The 17,439-nt window shown below is 34.8% G+C and overlaps 3 protein-coding genes and 1 long non-coding RNA gene across 6 annotated transcripts; 1 reads left to right on the top strand and 3 right to left on the bottom strand.

Moving 5' to 3' along the window:
• The first annotated feature begins 6 nt into the window (after positions 1-6).
• On the top strand, positions 7-909 carry LOC125211895. Its single transcript, XR_007174579.1, has 2 exons — positions 7-535; positions 615-909. It is a non-coding gene; the product is annotated as an uncharacterized LOC125211895 (long non-coding RNA).
• A 2,689-nt stretch (positions 910-3,598) lies between these two features.
• LOC125209626 lies at positions 3,599-4,043 on the bottom strand. Its single transcript, XM_048109216.1, has one exon. It carries the CDS (start codon positions 4,040-4,042, stop codon positions 3,599-3,601), a length of 444 nt encoding a protein of 147 aa, XP_047965173.1. The 5' UTR covers position 4,043.
• A 3,325-nt stretch (positions 4,044-7,368) lies between these two features.
• LOC125212397 (39S ribosomal protein L41-A, mitochondrial-like) lies at positions 7,369-10,017 on the bottom strand. 3 transcript variants are annotated; one of them, XM_048112561.1, is made up of 4 exons: positions 9,839-10,017; positions 9,347-9,411; positions 8,090-8,176; positions 7,369-7,600 (listed from the first exon to the last, which is right to left on the bottom strand). In XM_048112561.1, the coding sequence occupies exons 1-3, from the start codon at positions 9,981-9,983 to the stop codon at positions 8,123-8,125; spliced, it is 264 nt and encodes an 87-aa protein (XP_047968518.1). In that variant the 5' UTR covers positions 9,984-10,017; the 3' UTR covers positions 7,369-7,600; positions 8,090-8,122. The 3 variants fall into 3 exon arrangements, with proteins under 3 accessions (XP_047968518.1, XP_047968519.1, XP_047968517.1); XM_048112562.1 differs by having other exon boundaries at positions 7,369-7,590; XM_048112560.1 differs by lacking the exon at positions 7,369-7,600 and having other exon boundaries at positions 7,843-8,176.
• A 3,200-nt stretch (positions 10,018-13,217) lies between these two features.
• Positions 13,218-17,019, bottom strand: LOC125216373 (transcription repressor KAN1-like). Its single transcript, XM_048118064.1, has 6 exons — positions 16,050-17,019; positions 15,893-15,969; positions 15,330-15,375; positions 15,015-15,192; positions 13,769-13,860; positions 13,218-13,676 (listed from the first exon to the last, which is right to left on the bottom strand). The coding sequence occupies exons 1-5, from the start codon at positions 16,630-16,632 to the stop codon at positions 13,788-13,790; spliced, it is 957 nt and encodes a 318-aa protein (XP_047974021.1). The 5' UTR covers positions 16,633-17,019; the 3' UTR covers positions 13,218-13,676; positions 13,769-13,787.
• Between the last annotated feature and the right edge of the window lie 420 nt (positions 17,020-17,439).

Raw genomic sequence — 17,439 nt, 5'->3', positions numbered from 1 at the left:
TTCTTGAGCTAGCATGATGTTCTAATAAGGGCAGAGGGTGTGCTTGTGTTATATTGGTTGTGGTTCTTAAATTGTGGTGCCTCTATATGATGACATGAAAATTTGATTGGGAGAAAAAGGGGTGGAGGTGTATTACCTCTGGAAAGGTTGAAGGAGTGGCTGTCTTTGTTGTTAATCTCGGCTATGTGCCACTCTTCACTCTCTATCTTGCTGAAAATTGAAGTGTGGGTGAAAGGAGTTGGTGTGTGGTGTGGAGGGGGATTTATAGGCAGATTGTGGGGTACTCTTGAGCCTTAAATGGCTGCTGTATCGTTTGTTGCTATGCTGCAGAAATCTCACTTTTAGTGATCTCCTTGTCTCTCCTTCATGGCTGCAAAACTTGCATCTTTATGGGTACCTAGTACTAGTTATTAATTGGGGTTTGTCTGATTTGTAGAGAGGCAGGGGATGTGGTGCCAAGGGCTGCATTATGAAGGGTGTGCAGGCTGGAATCCCCCTTTTTTTGGCAAGTTCTTGGTCTTCAAGGGAAAAGAAGGTTTGTTTTCTATCCCTTCCTAAGTGTTCTATTAATTGCTCTTATCTCATGGTCATTAAGGCTCGTTTTTATCTTGCAGGTGAGAGGAAATCTCGGCTCCCATCCGGCAGCACTTCGAGCAGGCCCGGATTCACCGATTGGGCCGACGGGCCGCCCGAAACGGGCCCTAAGTCGGGCCTGAAGAAAAGGCCCAGATGCACACCACATTTTAGATATTTTCCCTTCCATGTTTATCTTTCTTTGGGGACTTAATCCGTGTAACTTATCCTATAAATTGTTGTTCACTAAACAAAAGTCTTGTTCTATGTTTTGAAGTGTTTGATGGTTAGTTGTTCTTTTATTGTATAAGTAAAGCTACTCGAAAATTTTTGATATCCTACAGTGTATTTCCAATACTTTTAGTTCATTTGATTATTTAGCTATTACTTGAACTAAAAAAAAGAATTAAACCTCATAACAAGGGCTCGAGTTCCAATAACTTTTCATGAACGAAAAACTACACATCCTTAGTTCGTTCTAAAACAAAACGAAGGAAAGAAAAAAAAAAGATGCGGGTATTACAAATTATGTCAACAATCATTCAAACAATCGTACACTATGTCAATAGTATATTATTATAGCTACGTCAATAGCGATAAATTTAAAATGTCAATAATCTTAAAAATTTAAACAAATCCTTAACTGGAAGGTGATGCTTGTCCTCTTCCGTTTTTTCCAGAAGCATTGTTCCTTTCCATCTCTTCCGATTCTACCATCGCTAATCAACAAAAAAAAATCAGCAGAAATTGATTTCATAAGAAAACGAATCCAGATGTGTTGTAATACACTAAAATCGAAGCAATATACTTAAGATTTGAATCAATTTCTTAACCTGAAGAAGTCGCTTCAACGACCGCCGATTTGGAATGCCTTTTTCTGGATGCAATCGCCGCTTCAGCTTCAACTATTTCTTCGATCCTCATTTTTCGAAATTAATTGATGTAGAAAACTGACCGAAATCTAAGATTAGGAGATGAATCGCGACGAAGAGGAGAGAAGATGCAAAATTGTATTTAGAATCGCGATGAATCGCGACAGAAACTTGGGAGAGAACTTTGAGAAACCGTTCGAGAGTTTTACAGAGTATTTAGAATATAGTTTAAACATTTTAGAACTGAAATGACAAAAATACCCCCTGTTGACATAAACTACAGGCTGTTGACATCGCGCGAATGAGTGGTTGTGGTTGCATCTCAATTCTCAATTAGACCCAAAAATCTCAACCTAACAAGAACCTATATATATATATAGGGGCATGTGAGGGTGCCACCACCCCTTAAAATAACACCATACCACCATTTCTAGCCAATCATTTGTACACGTGGACGAATAATAAGCTGCCACGTGGCAAAAAAACAAAAAAACAAAAAAACAAAAAAGACGGGCAACAATTTTGTGGTCTTTAAACAGCAATTTTTCTTGAACAAGAATATCCAACACGTTAGACAGCAATCTATATCCAACACGTTAGACAAAGAATCTATAAATTGCAGTCTAACGTGTTGGATATTGTGTGTAACGTTTATAATATTGCTGTATAAGCGTTGTCACGTTGTCATTTTAAGAGGGGTTGTCATTTTAACACAAACCTATATATATATATATAATTATTCAAATTATGTGGAGATAAAAAAAAAGGCTACTATCATTTACTATAAAAATAAATCAAATTAAAATTTAACATTTTATGAATAACTATATTCTAGATTCATGTTATAAATTAGATGAGATGAAATTCTTCTCAAAAAAAGCTCTCATGACATCATAAAGTGAAATCAGAATAAGTAAATGCCAACTTGATTTCTTCGACTACTATTTATCTATAATGGTTTAATGATTCTAGCAACCATCAAATTGTTGACCTTGCTACTCTCTCTCTATATATCTATATATTGACGTGCGAGTTGACTATACTTTGTAAATAAAAATACTTACTTAGGAGGGATGAATAGTTTGATTTAATTATTTGTAATTACCTGATTACTTCAACTGTACTGGGATTCAATTAACCTGATTGTTACCTATGAATTCTTGTCGTGTTAACAACTTATATACGCAATATTTGGTTTATTATAGGAACGCATACAAATGAGACATGAAGAGCACGTCGAAATAATTTAACGATATTTTATTTGGCTTTTAAGAAAAGAATTGCATCTCATACCCAAAAAAAAAAATGATAACTTCCCCAATAAAGAACAGATTGAACTTTTGTTGACTAAAATAAACCATATAATTACCCTATTTGAAAGAGATTCACGCATGTCTGCTTCAATTGGATACTTTTTCCGAGTTCCAATTAACAAAATCATGATTTTTATTCGAAAGAAATTACGAGGAATGTCGTTTAAGACCTTTAATTCATATAGCAGATTTTAAAAGATTTATAGTAGTATCATTCAATAACTTTTCAATGAAGAAAATGAAGAGTAAATTTTTTAAAAACAAATTAATATGGTCTAATGGTGTGAATTGTGTACCACGCGATTCCGCTTTTGACTAACAATCATTTCACTTTCACATAACATAATAACTATTCTTGAATAAACAGGTCAATATATTGACCTAATCAATAACCTAGCTTCCAAAATTGAAAGTAATTTTTGGGTCATTGTTTACGTTATTGGAGTTGAATATTTAACATTGATTTTCTATTAATAACATCTAGCTAGCGTGGAATTTGTTTTCGATTTGGGTTATCTTACTTTTACAAGCGAAGTCTTTAATTTAGTACCCTCGTAGGTTTTTTGTTGAGAACATAATATTCTATGGCAACTAACCAACTACTACTATTATCATAGTAATATACTCTATCAATGATATATTGTTGAGGTAGAGTTGGTTACTTAAAACATTTGGGAGTTAGGGAACATTTGTATTGAAGGAAAAGTTGATTGCATTAGCAATGAAAATTGATTTCATTATATAATTAACCTTTTTATGATTTTGGTTTCCATTACAAAAAATGCTCACATTATTGGCGGAATTTTCAGCAGATTATTTATGCCAGTGTTTACTAGCGGATTACCGACAACCCTCCAAGTTCTCAAGCAATGGACCACGGCCGTCATCTCCTTCTCTTGGACTTGACCAAAACCCCCGTTTCAAAATCCCAACGCTTCGATCCTCCTCTTCTCTCCATCCCTGCGACGTTGATCGGCTCTTCTTTAGCGTTTCCTTCTTCAAAATCCTCGAGGGGGCGTAGCTCAACACAGGAGAGGAATACGAAGACTCATCCGAAGACGACAGGGATGAAATATACGAGGACGAGGAGGAAGACAAGGAGGAGGCCGAGTAAATCGCAGGTCTCTTGGCGCGGCCATTGGCTAATCGGAAGAGCTTTTCGTTGAGGCAGCGCGAGCAAACCCCTGGAGATTGTATGTGTTTGGGGTGTCTCTTGCAAGGCGCATTGGCTTTGGTCCTGCCGTAGGCTTTGTGGAACTTAGGTCTTCTCATAGAAGATTCCATGTTTTTGTGTGTGGATAAATGTTTTGTTTTGCTTTGCTTTGTATATATATTGGGGGAGAGTTGTGTTTGCATGGATATTTCCACGATGTTTCAGAGAGGTTTTTTAATTTATTTGTTCAAAAATAGGCTTTTTTGTTCAGACTTGAAAAGTCGGCTTACGGAAATATAGACTGAATTGCACGCTTGGATTGTGTGAAATTTACAAAGTTTGTGTTGAATTGGTACAAAATGATATTTTCAGTTGATATTTTTAATTAATAAGGAAATTCCTCTTTGATATTTTAAAAATTATAGTATGACCTGAATTTGCAATTGGTGTACTTTCGTATATCTTGCTTAGTTGTACACCTGGATGCAAAATCATATGGATTGGATCGTTATGGGGTCAATCTTATAACGATTCAACCCAATAAAACATAATGTGAATTTGATCTGTTATGGTTAACTCGAACACGATATATTCACTCGACACGATAATAACATGAAAAACGACACACCCCTTTTTTGCATGATTAAAATCTTATATTACATGATTACAACTGATTTATACGATTAAACTTGATTTATTAAAAAAATTACATGAGAAAACTGATTTAAACCCAATTTACATAAATATAGAGAATAAAATTAAAGTATAGTTTTTATTATTAAAGTATTAGAAATATTTTTAGCAAGTTACCTGAACCGAATTTAAAGTAATTTGAACTCAACTTGAAATTATTAGGTTCTTAATAGATCAACCTGATGAGAACACGAACCCAATAAAAGTTGACTCAAACTGCAATTTCGTGGATGTTTGTGTCTAATTTTCGTGAAGATAAATTGACTTGTGACATTCTTGTAGATATATGCTTAATTTAAAGGACTTGATAATTAATTTTAATAATTGTTCATTCTAATTTGGGAAAAATCTTACTCTCCCTGTCCCACAAGAATATGTACTATTTTATTTTTACTCCATCCCACCCGAATATACATTTTCTATTTTATAAACTCTCTTCTCACTATTGAGATGTGATCCATTTTCCACTAACAATACTCCCTCCGCCCCAAAGAAGATGACATGACATCTTTTGTGAGACAAACTAAAAAGGAAAGTGTGACATCTACTATGGGACGGAGGGAGTACTTTATTTACTTTTTCTCTCTACTTCTATCTTATTTTACTAAATTTGCATTAAAACTCGTGCCGAGCTCAAAGTGCATATTCTTTGGGAAGGGTTGGAGTATATAACAAAAGAACTATAGTATAAAAATCAAATTCTCCTATTTCCACAACTAAAAAAGAAAAAAGTATTGAATAAACTTGCATATAAAATATACCGACTCATCCGTTACACAACTGAAATGTTAATATTCTCACGTTCCTTTCTCGTTGTATTACGTAGTACTCCCTCCGTCCCATAAAAATATTTCTTTTTTTTAGTTCGGCCTAGAAGAATATGCACTTTCTAATTTTGGAAAATTTTTTCTCTTTGATAAGATGAGATCCACTCTTCATTAACAATACTTTAATTATTTTTTTTTTTTATCTTTCTCTTACTTTATTAATTTTATATTAAAAAATTATGCCTATCTCAAAATGCATATTTTTTTTGGATGGACGAGGTATTAATCAAGTAACAAGCATTGAATAACGGTGGGAGAACGAAAAGCTTGACATCTTATAATCTTTCATTGAATTAATATATGCACATACCAACTATTTTATTGAGAAAAAAATAACATTATTTAGAAATTAGAAAAATGATTAATATAGTAGCATGTACTTGTAGGGTGGGCAAGGTGTACATATTGTCTGCGTAAATTTCAAAGTATTTATTCTTTGTGGGCCCGATGTGGAAGTCGCCGCACCGCTTTGTATTTTTTGTTTTTAGATTTAAATTTTGTATATTTTATTTAACTTATTCTCATAAAGTTAAAATTTAATCAATTTATTCTTCTAATAGATTTATTAAAATTAAATTCAAAATGGACTGCATAAATACATTTCATTAAATCCATAATGTGTCATAGTAACTTTTAGGTTTTATTATTTTTTATAATTGGCTTTCAGTTTATTACAGAAAAGAGATAACTGTTGACTTGTTGAGTTTGATCTTATTATATTAGTGCCTATTAAAGAATTTAATTACATATTCCATGAATTTTTCCAAAAAATATTTCGTAGTATGATATATATAACGGTATATTATACTCTACTCGTCCCATTAACTATTGTTTTCATCATTAGTAGTATTAAATTTCCGAGTTACTTCAAATTGCAAAAATAATAACATCCTTTAATATATTCATTTTCAACGGTGCAAGTAACATGGAACGAAGGGAGTAGTACTTAGTAGTACTAAATTTCCGAGTTACTTCAAATTGCAAAAATAATACTCATTACGTTCCAAAATAAGCGTCTCACATTCCTTTTTGGGACGTCCCAAGATAAGTGAACCATTTTCTTTTTTGGTATCCCCTCTCTTACTTTTTCTCTCTACTTTATTAATTCTCTTACTTTATTCACTTTTCACTTTACTAACAAAATCCCATTTCCTTAAACCACGTACCGAAAAGTTTGTGCTCACTTAACATCCTTTAATATATTCATTTTAAGTAGTACGTTTAACCGACTATTCACGTTTATAATTTTGACAATCACGTCAAGTTAATATGTAGCATTTTTTTGTAAGAGCTAAAATTGCCAGTTACTTCAAATTGCAAAAATAATACTTAATCTATATTCACGTTTGTTTTTATGACAATCGCATCAATTTTTAATTTTCTCCGAACTTGGATTGATATTCTAAACCAATTGCAAATATCGTTAAAATATGTCATAATCAATATCATCATATTGAAATAATCCGATTTAAATATATCTAATGTTTGGAGTAGACAAAGTGATCCATCTTCTCTTTAAGGAGACAAAAGCACCGACAATGGTTTGAGTTTTGACAATAAAGCCTTAAAACAACTCATTTGATAACCAAACGTGGACCAATAGCACGTCGGGACGTGGCAGCACGAGCACCGACATCTACCGTTCAATTAAACAAAGTTTATGCCAAAAAAAAAAAACAAACTCACGTGTTTGAAACGTTTTTCCCTTGTACTAAGACTTTGTCAATTCCTCTAATCCCTATAGTCATACATAGAAAATAGAATACGTCAAAAACGAATCTACTACACCATATTCAAAACGTAGTTTGCAAGTTAAGACAGGTCAACTGACTATTTTAAAAGACCACTACAATTTATTAGTAAGCTAAAAAATGCTATTTTCAATTGTGTTACTTGTTCATCAATTCTTAAATTTTACGAAAATTTAATTTTGCGTATCAACTAACAATCTGCATGGTAATAACACAACTATTGATTTGATTACAATTTTGCAACCGAAAAAGACTTCAATCAATATTAGTACTCTCAATCTCCTATAGTCACATAGCTTGCTAATTTCAGCAAAAACGACGTAGTTCCGGTAGCTGCAATGCGATGCCATTTAACTCTCGTCCAATCATGAACCGCCAATCAATGAGTCATTGTAAGCATCAACATTCCTAGACAAATCTTCATCAGTGATAAAATCAGATCAAACCACTTGTTGAGTGAGAATTGTGAATTGTGATAATTTAAAGTAATATACGAATTAGTTTTACAATTAGACAACTATTTTGGTTTAGAATTTATAAGTTGAGTTCTTCTATAGAAGTTCATGAGGGCAATCGAGTAAATAAGACCTTGCCATTGTACTGGATTTAATTTAATTAATGAACTAATAACAGAAAACTTGAACGAGAAAAAGAGAGAAATACACATGAACCTTCCATACCATACTATTAATATTCACCCAATAATTGCATCCTAATAATAAAATTCCAATTAAAACTAATTCATGAATACTACTCCATTTCAAAGTCAAAATATTACTACAACCAGTTCAAATCAGACTAGTGTGAATTCTTCAGGAAAAGGAAATCATTGTCTCATTAACTTATTTTTAAAACATATTAGAATGAGCTGCAACATCTCAAAGAGAATAGAAACAGATATTCTCACCAAACATGCTTATGACGTCTCTACCGAGCACATTCATTTAGCTGATTCGGAACCTTGTATAGCGCATTGAGATACGTATGGCTTTAGCTGAAAAAGTAGAGGAGCATTTGAATGATCAAAATAAGCAAGAATCAATAGTTGATATCAGTAGTAAGTCAGTAACAATTGAATCATAAAGGCATGTGTGAACACTATTGATCTTGTGAATACAGAGTTTAAAGATAGAGATGCCGCTTAAAGACAAGGGAGCCTAGCCTCTTTCTTCTCCACCACAAGCCTACTATTCTCTAATGAAGCATATACAATATTACATAACCAATTATTGTGCACAGACATTATACCTTCTTTTAGCAAATGCAATTTTTTTTTTTTCCCCCAATATCACCAACTAATTGTTTGGTGACCTTTTTAATTTTACCTTAATCATCACTGTTCAAGAAACTACAGATTTAAGTACAATCGATGCATACTCCATACAAATTTACAGCAATCTTTTTGGCACCACTTATTGGGAAACTACAGTCATCAGTTCCAATTTCCAAATGCTGGATATAGTTTATCAAACTAGTTGAATTTTATGTAAAGAAACCCAAATATTCATGTAGTGTTTTTTAATAGTAAGGGATGTTTGAAAAACAACCTTTAATTAAGGAAAGCTAGACCTCTAGAGGGATTTACTGAGAAACTTAGGTTATAATTTTTCAAAAAATTAATTAAGCAATACATTTTTATGTAACTTATTAGTATCCTTTCATGTGAAAGCTGTAAGGACAATAGCATGTGAGAGTTATAGGAGATTCGGGCTCCAAGTGTATTGGATGCACCAATTTACACATTGACACCTTCCAAAACAACTTAGAGAACTCATTCCTATGTGGACTGTCTATACTCTATAGTTTATAGCTTCCTAATGTGCGCCCTAAAGGTCGTACATTCCATGTTTCCTGAAAAAGAATAAATGCACACTTTCACAACTAATCACCGGATGAATTTGTCTAAACTTCAGTGCTTCACAATCACCTAGATTAATTTGCATCAACCGTAAATATCCAGAAACAAAATCCTCTATTCAGTGAATGAACCTATGGAATGCGCGGAGTTGTTGCTTCAGATGAAAAGGGAGGGTGCTAACTGCTGAAATTCATAATACTTTAAAGTTTAGTTCTTTCAGCAGATATAGAGAGCCATAGAGGAATAGCATGCACGCTCAGTTGCAAACGAGCAATTTTATATCTTGGAAATAAATTGCTTATTTACCTTGAATCCGGTCAAATCTGGCACGACATAGTTGGGCAACTTTTCAGGAACTACCACATAACCACCTGGACATAATAGTGACTTAGTGTCTTTAGCTTTACATCTCAACCTTACTTAAGAACACACCATTCCATGATCAAATTAATATCCAAATTAGTGTAGCAGTAACACACTAGGAATATTCTCAAACTAAGAAGCTGTTGTCCTTCAGTAAGAAGCAGAAATAGATTACCATTCTGTCCAAAAAAAACACAATTGTATCAACAAACATAGCATTTGTAGCAAAACTAGGCCCTTTCCCCCTTCAAAAGCAACAACATGATCCATTTGCACACATAAAAATGTTTATATATGCAAATGCACACACCCAAGTCCAACCAAACAGTATCATTAGCTAGAGACATACAGAGGCAAGAGAAGCAAACGCAGGTAAAGGTGCCAATATCAATCTCAAGGGGTAATTTTACAAAAGTGGAAGGTGACAAACAGAACCTTTTCGAGTGTGGAAACCGGTGGGCTTGCAATTTTTGCCCTTGTAATAGCCTTTAGGGCTCCTCTTCGAAGTCAGAATACCCAGCGACGAAGCTCGCTTCTTCCTGAATGCCCTTCCAATCCCCAATATTAGCCCTAACGCCATTTCTTCCTCTTCCGCCAAATTTGTGAAAATTCGGAGAATTTGACTCATTTTTTCTCTATTGGGCTGAGTGGGCCGCAATCATAGTGGGCCACTTGGCTTTATAAAACTAATATTTTAGCCCACAAATTGACGCATATGTTTAAAGGGAAAAGAGGAACAAAATTGCAATAAATAGTCCATACTCCCTCCGGCCCCATTTTCAGTACATTTTTGTCCGTTCCTTATTTATTATCTACTTACATTTTATACCATAAATGTTAGGTGGACTTCATATTTTACTAATTCATTTCACTCATATTTTATTATAAAATTAATATATAAAAGTAGGATTCATATTTCACTAACTTTTTAACCCATTTTTATTTACATTTCTTAAAACTTGTTTCCAACACATACTGGACCAAAAATGAGGGCTAGGAGGGAGTAGTATAAACGAAATTACCATTTTAAGTCGAGTTGAATCTATATATTATCTTAGTTGGCTTGTGCCGACATCTAAATTTGTGTCCAAACTTAAAATCTTAAAAGCATTGATGTGGAGTAAATCATTCACGCTTGTTATTGGGTCGAGGCCCAGTAATAGAACCACAACGAGTCTCATGTTAACAAATGAATATAAATGTAGAAATAGAATGGCAGAATGGAATTGAGTTCTGTATCTATTTTTCTCATGTCACAGCATCTCTCTCTAATATAGAGAGTATTACAAAGTATGTAGGGGATATTTAAATCTATCCTGCAAAAGTTTCGATAACTCCCTTCGTTCCTTCGTTCCTTTCTTGAAATTAGTCCCTTATTAATTATCTCACTTCATTTATATTATTATTTTTCATAGTAAAACTCATATTCCATCACATTTTAATATAATACTACTAGGGGGTGTTCGGTTGGTGGCTCAACTTATTTTAACACAAATAATACCCGCAAGTGTACGGGGCTAGTGCAGCAATTAGCAAGCAAGAGTATCATATCCCACAGAGACAAGATTGTATCAACTCAAGTACCACAAACAAATTTCGATTACTATCTAGACAATCCAAGAGAAATGGTTTTGTTCTAACACTACTATAAGCATATAATAATAAAAAATAAATTAAAAGTGACAAGAGGAAATAAACACAAGTGAAAAGATACCACAAAGAGGAAAGTAGAGTTTTGGATCCAACTACAATGGAATTGTCTTGTGATTGATTCAACAACTTCGATTACCCATTTTAGTCTCTAGGATTACTAGGAAAGTCACTAGTCTAGGTTGAGCCCTCTCGCAAGTGTACTCACCCCGTTGATTAACTCTTAATATTGAAGTCTCCTTCTTATATGTTTAGATTAACTCCATAGAACAAAAGACCCAAGCCCTCACTAAGGTTCCCCTCTCTCGAGTGTAGATTATCAAAGTGATGTTCACTTTTTATCAAACCTAGATAGGTATCTCTCGATTACAACTATAAAGGTAAACAAACCCAATTGGTAGCTAAACAATTGAATTGAAAAGGGCACAAGAATGAACAAAGAAATCACAAGAGTTAAGCAATCAAAAGAAGTCCTTGAATTAATCACAAACACCCATTATAGTCTTCACCAAAACTCCACAATAAATTTTAGCTACTCATGTTCATCATAAAAACCAATACAATGGATTCAATACATAAAAGAAAGCAAATAGATACTCCTGTGGAACGATTCTATGGATTAGAGACTCCAATCTCTCGATTTGTAGTCTTCAATCTTCAAATCTCTCTTCAAAGGGTTCTTGGGAAAGTGTGGAATGTGTTGGAGGCGGTAGAATGTAGAATCTGTGAACCCTAGGCTTTCTTCCTTTTAATCCCCCATCAAAAATCGCGTTTTTGGCATAAGAATACGCCAAAATAGCGTACCCGGCCAGGTGGAATTATAAAGAGTAAAATTCACCCGGCCGGATGGTCATTTTTGACCAATTTCTTACTCTTTTCGCAACGAAGCACCGTACCCGGCCGGGTGGTTAATTCACCCGGCCGCGTGATATTTTCTGGAACGCGCAGTGTTCTTATAACGGCCATAACTTCTTCTACCGAACTCCGGTTGAGGCGTGCGAGATACCCACGCGAAGCTCTTTCGAAGACGTAGAGAATGATATGCATTAGGGGCTGATTGGACTTCAAAATCTCCAGTTAATATTGTCTCAAACCAAGGCTGCACATCCACATATTTTGTACCTTTTTCTACACATTTTTAACAAAATGGTCAACATACCAACATAATAGAGAAGTGGATATAAACATGCCCAATAATAGACAAAATATGATTAAATTCATACAAAACCACCCTCTAAAACCATGTAAAATCCAAGTATGTCAGTGGGAAAGACTAAATCTCATGATTAAATATGTATCATGTTTGGTTCATAAGATTGACCCCCACAACTTAATTCTAGATGGATAGTCTCATGATTATTAGTCATAGCCTCCCCCCTCCAATTAAAATAATCCCACAACTTAATCCTAGATGGATAGTCTCATAATAATTAGTCATGGCAACCGAACGCCACCCTAATGTATAAAATTAATACACACGTATCACTAACTTTTTCAGTCCATTCTTTTCTTTAAATTTCTTAAACAAGGGCCAAGTCAAATCGTGACACGAATTGGAGACGGAGGAAGTACAATTCTACATTTTCTTATGATGTACTCCTTTCATCCCAACTAAGAGCACAGAGATTAACAAATTGTGTTAATTGATAAATGTAGATAAAATAAATAGGAGAGAGGAAAAAAGTACGAGAGATAAGAGAGAGTAAAGTAGAAGAGGGAATAAAGTAAGAGCGATTAGATGTTTTGTTTTTTGTCAATAAAAGAAATGACTCCTTAGTTCAGACATCCCAAAAACAAATACGACCCAACTTAGTTGGGACGGAGGAAGTTGTTCTTTCTTTTTCTTTGCGATTATCATTCTTTATTCGACACTACCCATCAAAATTAACTTGACAAGAACTTCATTGAAAATCTTAGAATTTAGTGCCTTTAATTTGTTAGGACGTGTGCCAACTGATCTTCATTTCATATCGAATAAATGATAGTTCGATAATTCCTCATTCAGTCTTCATCTTGTTAATGAATTGACGGTCGATTCTCCGAGATATTGATCGGTGCTTTATTGACACAAAACAATCTACTCATTTGTATCAAGGGTAACTTGAGATACTGATAGTTGCTTTGAAAGGCTGAAGATTATGGGCTTTAATAAAATATCCTAGAGTGTCTCTAACATCTTTACGCTCTTTAACATGAGAGAAACGAGCAATCGCAATGTTACATTTACAACATATGATGGCAGAATATAAGTTAAATTGTTACATTAGCAAATCATTAGTAGCCAAATCAAACTAAAACGAAGAAATAAAGAGAAGGAACATGTCAAAACTAATTAATATAAAATACTCCCAGCTGCTTCACGCCCATCTTCTTGATTGGGAACGTCTCTTTATGGACATATAAATATAAATATGTATGTATACATATAGATATAGATATGTTCATGCCTTCATTTTCCATCAACAAAGAGAAGAACCTCCATCAATAATTCAAAATTTCAAATGGAAATGTTTGTATTTGCTCATGCTTTCTCTTTCTCTAGCTGCAGTACAGCTCCCATTTCCATACCGAAGAAGCTCAGATTCATCTTTTAATCCAATTACCTCTTTGCACACATTTTTTCCTGTCATTTCATGGAAAAATGCACATTAGTTCTAAGCTTCATACATACGATGATTATATACATATTATTTGTTCGAAATAAAGTCTCTTTACCTCTTAGCTAAGACGACAATCACGGGAAGGACAACGATCCAACAAGGCTATGTGAATCAGCACCGTTGCTTTGCAACCACCCCTCTCGGTTACTACTTATACAAATTCAAACAATTGAAATTTCAGAAATGAGAAAATCAACAATATGGAACTAAAAGTATAAAACAATTCAAAATCTTGGAATTTAAAGATGCTTTGCATGTACTAAAGAAATAAGAAAAAGTTACAAAATATACTTATTTATGAATATCAGCTATATATAATATTTGTTATTTTTTGCACACATGCTATTTTTCTACAAATTCACCAAAGTATAAATGAGAAGTCAAAAAGGTTAAACAAATGATGATGATTGTTGTTTGATTTGTGACTATTAAGAAGGTTGCAAAAGCTCCCAACATCACTATTTTGTCACACAAGAAAACGTCCAAAATAATCCCAAATCAGAAAACAGCAGCTCACACACAAATTGTAGCTCTTATAAAAGATGCATAGACATTTAAGCATTGTCTTATTCATCCATTTTTAATAGCCAAAGGGGAAGAAAAGCATTTGCATTTGAGTTCTATAGTCATATGTTTTAATGATTTCGACAAGACTAGGTTTATTTGGTAAAAGGAGTAATAATTTGGCACAAAAGAAATGACAGAGAATAGACATATAAACACATAGTATCAAAATAGGCTTAAATAAACCAACCTATACTACTTTAAGAAAAGGAGAGCACTTAAGTCAAGAAGATACTCATGATTTTTTGGTCATGTATGAAAAGTAATTCCTTTTGAAAAGGAATAATTAAGAGTAAGGGTTTTTTGTTCCTTTGAAAGAATTGAATATTACGCTAATAAACTAATTCAAGAGAAACAAATTATTCCTGGAGAAAAAGAAAAGGCATATGTGGGAAGTGGTTGCTTTCTCACTTATCTCAATTTGGCTTTTTTCCATTAACTTTATCTAAGTAGCCCATTATCCAACCTCAGATGAAAATCTTCCAAAAGAAAAGATTAAAAAAAGAAAAAGAAACAAAAGCAAAAGCTGCCACAAGAACCCTTTTTATTCTTAGAAAAAAGCTTTTGAAATTGTGGACGTGAGAATGCACTTCTGAAGTTCAGGTACCATGCAAAAAGGAAAAGGAATTTATTAATTATTACTACTATACTCACATGATTTCATAATCTTCTTTAGTACGTGGGCATTCTTATTATATCCATACATATATACATACTTAGTGTGTGTTTTTGTTTACCTTGAAGAATTGCTCCACAATGTAGGAGTGGTGGAGGGGTAGTTTAGGTCATATTCTTGTTGCATAGTTCCACCGGAAGGTCCGCCCCCCCTCTGATCCAAGAACTGCCTTATGCCTGACCGGTCCCCCCCGCTCGCCACGGTTGACAGATCATCTTCACCGGACCCATCTGATTGACCTTCAACAAAAAAACAAAACACAACAAGTCAATTCCAACATTTTTACTTGCACCACATTTTCCCAGGATGTAAAAATTAAGGTCAAAACTAATGTAAAAATGCCAATTCCAAATAACATAACATAACATAAACATACCTGAGGAAGCCGCAGGCTTGTCTGTGGTCTTGATAGTTCGATACATCTACAAGTTTAATGAAATAGCATAAACAAATTAATCAAAAGTCAATATTCCAAATGTATCAAGTCCTAGGCATGCATTATATACTACGATTAGGATTAAATTAATAATTGGGGGAGAATGAAGGGGGGGAAATGTTACTAGAGGTAGTAGTAGCTAGTGTTGAAATGTAAAGATCATAAATAAACCTAGTGCTACTGGAAGTAATACTAGTGTAAGACTTTGTTCTGAGCCATGTCTGAAAAATCATCATTAATCACGAGGTTGATGTTTGATAAAGTAGTAATCAGCCATATTATTGAAAAATGATGACTTTTGGGTTTGTCTCTTTTCCATTCTCTCTCTCTTTGTTGTCAGCCCCAATACTTCTTTATTGCATTTCAGTCTGCAACCATTCATCGGCTACTGTGCCGGAGAAATAAACGGAGTCCACACAAAAAGATAAACACAAACAGCTAATTTTCTGGCTTCGAATTTCACTCCTTTTCTATTCAATTCAAACACATAAATTTATCCATACCTGTAAATGGCTCTTCACATGCGCCAGCGTGAGATCCTTCACATCCATCAGCTCCAACACCGACTTCGGCGTCGCCCCTAATCTCAAATTTCCAAAATTAAACAAACATTTTAATTAATTAATTAATTAATACTCTAACCGAATTGTGAAGAATTACTTTCATGGCCGCCGAGGAGCTCCACTGCATGAACGAAGCGGCTGTGGAGGGTGCTTGTCCATCTCATTCTCGGCGCTCTCATGCTCCGTTTCGCCGGGAATTTGGGGAGGAACCGCGACGATCTCATGATTCCATGATGAGAAGAAGGAGGGGCTTCGTGCGAGGAAGGGCCGACGCCGTAGAGATACGCGCCGCCGCGGTAGGGCGGCGGCGGGGAGGGGCCGAGATTCAGCATTGGCATGTGGTGGTGATCGGCGACGAAATAAGGCGGCGGCGGAGAGGGGTAAGGCATTTGGTAGTAGCGCATCTTGGGATCCTTGTTGTCGTGGCCGAGGAACGGGAAGGGGCGGTTCGGATAGACCGGGATGCCCTTGATCGGTCTTAGCTCGTCCGATTCCGCGGCTGAAAAAGGGTTTTGTGATTTGTATTCGCCCTTCTGGAGCTCGTCGCTGGGCGGGTGACCAAACCCGCCCAGCGAGAGCTCCGTGAAGGAGCTTTTAGAGTTGATTTCGCAGTTTGGTGGGCTGATGTTGAGAGAGAGATCAGGAAGTGCTGAATTTGAGCGACCCTCCAACAAGGGCATCTTTTTTTTTTTGTTCTCGAGGAAGGGTTTTCTTTCTGTGTCTTCACTCACTCGTCCAAATCAAGATCTTGAGCAAGGGAAAGGAAGAAGGAGCATAAAAGAGAAAGGGGAGAGGGAATAAAGAGGTCCAAATCTTTTTTTTAGGATTGAATTCTTTGGAAAGTTGTGAAAAGACTGGTTGTAAATATGCTTGAAAAGGTAGTGTGTTCTTGAAAATGGAGATGGTGCAGAAAGAAAGAGAGGAGAAGGGAAATTGCAAAGGGGAAAGGAGGAAAAGGTGGATGTGTGGTGAAGGGATTTGGTGTATGGTTTAATTCCTCGACAGTATATCTTGGAAAATGACAACAGAACTAGCCAATTTCTCTCTAGTCAAAACAATTTTATAAATTACTTTTCCAGAATATTGTAATTCCTAATTGAAAAATATAGTGCCCACTTTTTGATTTCCTTCCCCGTAGTCGACGGGTTAAAATTCTTGAAACAGAAAGTTAACCCTCTTCTGTGATTCTTTTCCCCCCACCCTCTTCGCTTCTCTCTCTCTAACTTTTCATTTCAGACAATTCAAATTGTGTTTCCCTATATCATTAACTTTTTTTCTTTCAAGAAAAACATTTCAACACTCATCCTTGACTTTTTTAATTGACCAGTTAATTACTACTCTACTTAACTAATTACTACGTGTATTATCTTGAACTAATCATGACAAAACCTTTTTGTATAAATAGTTTTGTATTCTTCTTTGGCTATAATTAATATTTCTACGTTTCGGCCTCATTTATTTTGGGTATGTCTTGTTGTAACTTTGTG

This window comes from Salvia hispanica, chromosome 3 (genome assembly GCF_023119035.1).
Source record: "Salvia hispanica cultivar TCC Black 2014 chromosome 3, UniMelb_Shisp_WGS_1.0, whole genome shotgun sequence".
Taxonomy (NCBI): domain Eukaryota; kingdom Viridiplantae; phylum Streptophyta; class Magnoliopsida; order Lamiales; family Lamiaceae; genus Salvia; species Salvia hispanica.
The sequence above is the reverse complement of the archived record's forward strand: the minus strand, read 5'-3'. Positions and strand labels throughout refer to the sequence as shown.